General features: G+C 41.2%; 1 protein-coding gene across 2 annotated transcripts in view; it reads right to left on the bottom strand.

The window, feature by feature from the left end:
• KIAA0319 (KIAA0319 ortholog) overlaps window positions 1-5572 on the bottom strand; it is a 48356-nt gene that overhangs the window by 7607 nt on the left and 35177 nt on the right. For both annotated transcript variants that reach the window (XM_007454510.1, XM_007454509.1), the window contains exons 15-16: window positions 5420-5572; window positions 951-1093 (exon numbers count right to left, since the gene is read on the bottom strand). The exon at window positions 5420-5572 is cut by the window's right edge and continues 16 nt beyond it. In XM_007454510.1, the coding sequence (XP_007454572.1) occupies window positions 951-1093; window positions 5420-5572 (296 nt within the window). The remainder of the gene's footprint in view (window positions 1-950; window positions 1094-5419) is intronic.

Genomic DNA, 5572 nt, shown 5'->3' with positions numbered 1-5572 from the left:
GCAAAAAAAAAAAAAAAAAAAAAAAAAAGCTATCTTAAATTTCCAAGAGTCTACATAACACCACGTTCACAACCTAAGGCACGATGTCCCAGGTCGATAAATTATATAAACATGGCTTTTCCAACCAATAACACGTATCTGTCTTTTAATACTGTTCTGATCATCTAAGTATGAAATCTCTGACCATGACCAGTACAAAAGAGTATGGTTTTAAAAACAGACCATAACTGTTGTTTTTCTCCAGTTTCCCTCAAAGACAAAGCATAGTTGGCAAATGTATGTTTCAGGAAACCAGCTGGAGACATAAATGCAAAACAAATCCCTGGATGCTAAAGCAAAGATGTCCACATGTCCTCTTTCTGTGCCAGTAAAACATAGCCACAATCAGCAAATCTGATTCTTTTAGAATATTCCCGTAGGGGTTGACATGGCGAAATTGGAAAGATAATGAAATATTGAACTTCATTCCTACTTAAGTCAAAAAAGACTAGGAGCGCTACCCTGGTGGCGCAGTGGTTCAGAGTCCGCCTGCCGATGCAGGGGACACGGGTTCGTGCCCCGGTCCAGGAGGATCCCACATGCCGCAGAGCGGCTGGGCCCGTGAGCCATGGCCGCTGAGCCTGCGCGTCCGGAGCCTGTGCTCCGCAACGGGAGAGGCCACAGCAGTGAGAGGCCCGCGTACCGCAAAAAAAAAAAAAAAAAAAAAAAAAACCAGTCTATGAGACCCGGCTACTGTCCCACCATATAGGAACCAAGTCATATTTCACCTTCTCCGAAAAACCTTTTCCTTTAACCTGGGTAGTTACGTTTCTATAAGACTCCCATTGCGTTTAATTGGATGGGATATCTAGTCCAGTGGAATCCAATTCTGAATATACAACAATTAGGTATTTACATTACTTGAACTTTAAAAATAAAAATAAAAAAGAATATTTCTGATGGGGACATACCTGCTGTGTCAATCCTCAAGACTTTGAAAAGCAAGAAATCAGCCTTTTCCTTTGAGAGCCGCCTGTGCAGATTTCGGGCCACTTCCGCAGCTTTGAGGACCTTGAAAGGTGGCCCAGTCTGTACATAAAACACAATCACGGTGCTGCAGAGGAGACAGAGAGGCCAGCCACACGGTTATGCAGTGACCAATGTGACACGTCCACTCCAGCCATGTGACCCGTGGGGCTGAAAACACAGACGGCCACAGCTCTGCCGCTTGGAAAGGACATAGGGGTGTATTCTGAGGGCCAAGGGATTGATCGGTTTCTATTCACAAATAAAGGCTCTTTGGTCCCAGAGTTTAGCTGATGATAGATAGACCTTTGGATAAAAGAAGCAATGTATATGTGTGTGCAAACAGACATAACCACACACAGAATGAGAACTTTCAGACACATCTTCATTTTTACCTTTTTGTTGAGATATAATACACTTACAATAAAAAGTCACCTTTTTTTTTTTTTTTGGCGGTGCTGTGCAGCTTGCAGGATCTCAGTTCCCAGACCAGTGATTGAACCTGCGGCCAAGGCAGTGAAAGCCCAGAATCCTAACCACTAGGCCACCAGGGAACTCCCAAAAGTCACCCTTCTGAAGTGTACAATTCAGTGGGCTTTGGTATATTCACAAAGTTGTGCAACCAACACCACCATCTAATTCCAGAACATGGGCTTCCCTGGTGGCGCAGTGGTTGAGAATCTGCCTGCTAATGCAGGGGACACGGGTTCGAGCCCTGGTCTAGGAAGATCCCACATGCCGTGGAGCAATTAGGCCCGTGAGCCACAACTACTGAGCCTGCGCGTCTGGAGCCTGTACTCCGCAACAAGAGAGGCCGCGATAGTGAAGAGACCCGCGCACCGCGATGAAGAGTGGCCCCCGCTTGCAGCAACTAGAGAAAGCCCTCGCACAGAAACGAAGACCCAACACAGCCAAAAATAAGTATAAAAATAAATAAATAATTCCAGAACATTTCCATCATCACAGAAACTCCACACCCATTAAGAGCCACCCCCATGCCGCCCCTCAGCTCCTGCCAAACACTAATCTACTTTTCTGTCTCTGTAGGTTTAATTATTCTGGGCTTTTGATATAAATGGAATATATATGAGGCATTTCGCATCTGGCTTCTTTCATTTAGCATAATGTTTTCAAAGCTCATCCAAGTTGCAGCATATATCAGTATTTCCCCCTCCTTTGAATTGCCAAATATTATTCCACTGTATGAATATATCTCATTTTATTTATCCACTCATCATGAGTCGATGACATTTGGATTGTATCTACTTTTTGGCTATATGAATAACGCCACTGTGAATGTTCACGTGCCAGATTTCTTTGTTTTTCTTTTTAACATCTTTATTGGAGTATAATTGCTTCACAATGGTGTGCTAGTTTCTGCTGTACAACAAAGTGAATCAGCTATACATATACATATATCCCCATATCTCCTCCCTCTTGAGTCTCCCGCGTGCCAGATTTCGTATGGACATATGTTTATCATTTCTCTTGGGTATATACCCAGGAGCAGAGTTACTGGGTCGCATGGTAGCTCTACATTTAGCACTTTGAGGAACTGACAAACTGTTTTCCCCAGTGGCTACACCATTTACATTCCCACCAGCTACGTATGAGTGTTCCAATTTTTCCATATACTTGCCAACATTTGTTATGGTCTGTCTTCTGGATTACAGCCATCCTGGTGGGTGTGAAGTGGTATCTCAATGTGATTTTGATTTGCATTTCCCTAATAGCTAGTGATGCTGAGCATCTTTTCACGTGCTTATTGGCATTTGTATATTTTCTTTGGAGAGATTTTATTCAAATCTGTATTAGTTTCCAAATGTTGCCATAAAAATGTACCACAAACTGGGTGGCTTAACACAACAGAAATTTATTCTCCCACAGTGTTAGAGGCTAGAATTCCAAAATCAAGGTGTTGGTAGGACCATCCTCTCTGAAGGCTCTAGGGGAGAATCTGCTCCATGCCTTTCTCTTAGCTTCTGCTGTTGCTGGCAATCCTTGGCGTTCTGTGGCTTGTAGACACCTCACTCCAATCTCTACCTCCAGTATCACATGGCAGACTCCCTGTGTGTCTGTCTCTGTGTCTCTTTTCTTATAAGGACACAGTCATGTTGGATTAAGGGTCCACCCTTCTCCAGTATGACCTCATCTTAACTAATTCCATCTGCAACGACTATTTCAAATAAGGACACATTCACAGGTCCTAGGGGTTAGGGCAGGACATATCTTTTGGGGAGACACCATTCAACCTACAAGTGTTTTTATCAAAAAAAATTTTGTCAAATGCTTTTTCATGTCTATTAGGATGATCATACAGTTTTTGTCCTTTATTAATATGGTTTACTATATGTACTGATTTTCATGTATTTACTCACCCTTGCATTGCTGGGATAAATCCCACTTGGCCAGAGTGTATAATCCTTTTAAATATTTCTGGATGGATCCAGCAATTCCACTCCTGGGCATATGTCCAAAGGAAATGAAAACAGGATATCGAAGAGATATATGCACTCCCATGTTTAGTGCAGCATTATTCACAATAGCCAAGATATGGAAATACCTAAGTGTCCATCAGTGGATGAATGGATAAGGAAAATGTGGTACGTATACGTAATGGAATATTATTCAGCCATGAGAAAGAAGCAAATCCTGCCATTTGCAGCAACATGAATGGACCTTGAGGGCATTATGCTAAGTGAGATAAGCCAGACAGAGAAAGACAAACACTATATATCGGTTATATGTGGAATCTAAATAAGCTGAACTCATAAAAACAGAGAGTAGAATGGTGGTTACCAGGGCTGAGGGTAGGGGGTGAGGAATTGGGGAGATGTTTAAGGGTAGAAACTTGCAACCAATACATAAATAAGTCCTGGAGATCTAATGCACAGCATAGTGATTATAGACAGCAATACTGTATTATAAAGTCAAAGTTGCTAAGAGACTAGATCTCTTGCACATGCACTAGATCCCACCACAAAAAAGAAATGATAATTTTGTGACATGATAGAGGTGTTAGCTAACTCTAGGTGGTAATCAACTGCAATATATAAATGTACAAAATCAACATGTTGTCCACCTTAAATTTACACAATGTTATATATCAATCATAGCTCAGTAAAATAAATAAATAATAATATGTTGCTGGATGCAGATAATATTTTGTTGAATTTTTTTGCTTCTATATTCATAAGGCATATTGGTCTGTAACTGTGTGTGTGTGTGAGAGAGAGAGAGAGAGAGAGAGAGAGAGAGAGAGAGAGAGAGAGAGAGAGATCTTTGTCTAGTTTTGCTATCTGAGTAAAACTGGCCTCATAGAATGAGTTGGGAAGTGTTCCCTCTTCTATGTTTTGGAAAAGTTTGTGACTGTGGTGCTAAATCTTTAAACTTTGTAGAATTCACTAGTGAAGTCATCTGGTCCTAGTTTTTGTGGGAAGTTTTTTGATTCAATCTCTTCACTTATTATAGGTCTATTAAAATGTATTATTTCTTCTTGAGTCAGTTTTTATAGTTGTGACTTTCTAGAATTTTGTCCATTTAATTTAGGTTAACTAATTTGTTGACATATAATTGTTCATAGTATAATCCTTTTCATTTCTATAAGGTTAGTAGTGATATCCCTTTTCATTCCAGATTTCAGCAGTTCGAGTCTTCTCTCTTTTTCTTGGTCATTCTAGCTAAAGCTTTATCGATTTTGTTGATCTTTCAAAGAAACAACTTTTGGTTTTATTGATTTTCAGATGTGCTTGGTTCAGTGTTTGATATAAGAAAGGGAAATGTATGATCCATTTTTGAAAGAGTTCCGTAAAAAAATAACTAGTATTTTTAATTTATTATTTTTCTAAGTAAATTTCAGTTATCTGAAAAGCAAACCTAAACAGAATAGCTGACAATAACTGGCAGATGGATTTACTATGAAAAGTAGGTTTTTATTCCCATGTTCTGTCTCTCTCTCCCTCTCTCCCCATCCCACTTCACTGTTCATAGGTTGGATAAGAGTTTTTTAAAAACTCAATTAAAATTGTAAATCTTATAAGAAATCAAGGAAGAGGTTTAACCTTATAGACCCTCAGAAGACAGCAACGGTAACCCATAATCCTCTCACACCCTGAACACGGGGCAGGGATGAAGCCTGGCCGTGAGGCATCCCCCGTGCGTGCCCCAGACCGTGCGCATGCCCTCTGATGATACCAGAACTAAAACCCAGCTCCCTCTGACGTTCCCTATGCTTTCATTCAGAACATTCTCAATCAACAAACATTTACCAAGACTTGTGGGAAGGACCTATAATGATGTTGTCCTGACTGCTTCCCTTTGAGAAAAAAAAAGAATATGAATGGGATAAACATGCGTGCAAAGACACAGAACGAGAGGAAATGACAAGCTTCAGGCTGGACGGTGCAGTTCCTACCTGAGATCCGAGCGGGCCTGAATCTTCTGAACCTTGATGTCCGAGTCCAGCACATTCAGTAGCACCGCCAGCTGCCTCACAAGGGTGTCCTTCTGCTGTTCCGTCAGCTGCCCAACGCCAACCTGCAGGATCAGCTCCACCAGGCCGCTCTTC

This window comes from Lipotes vexillifer, unplaced genomic scaffold (assembly GCF_000442215.2).
Source record: "Lipotes vexillifer unplaced genomic scaffold, Lipotes_vexillifer_v1.1 scaffold421, whole genome shotgun sequence".
NCBI lineage: Eukaryota > Metazoa > Chordata > Mammalia > Artiodactyla > Lipotidae > Lipotes > Lipotes vexillifer.
The sequence above is the reverse complement of the archived record's forward strand: the minus strand, read 5'-3'. Positions and strand labels throughout refer to the sequence as shown.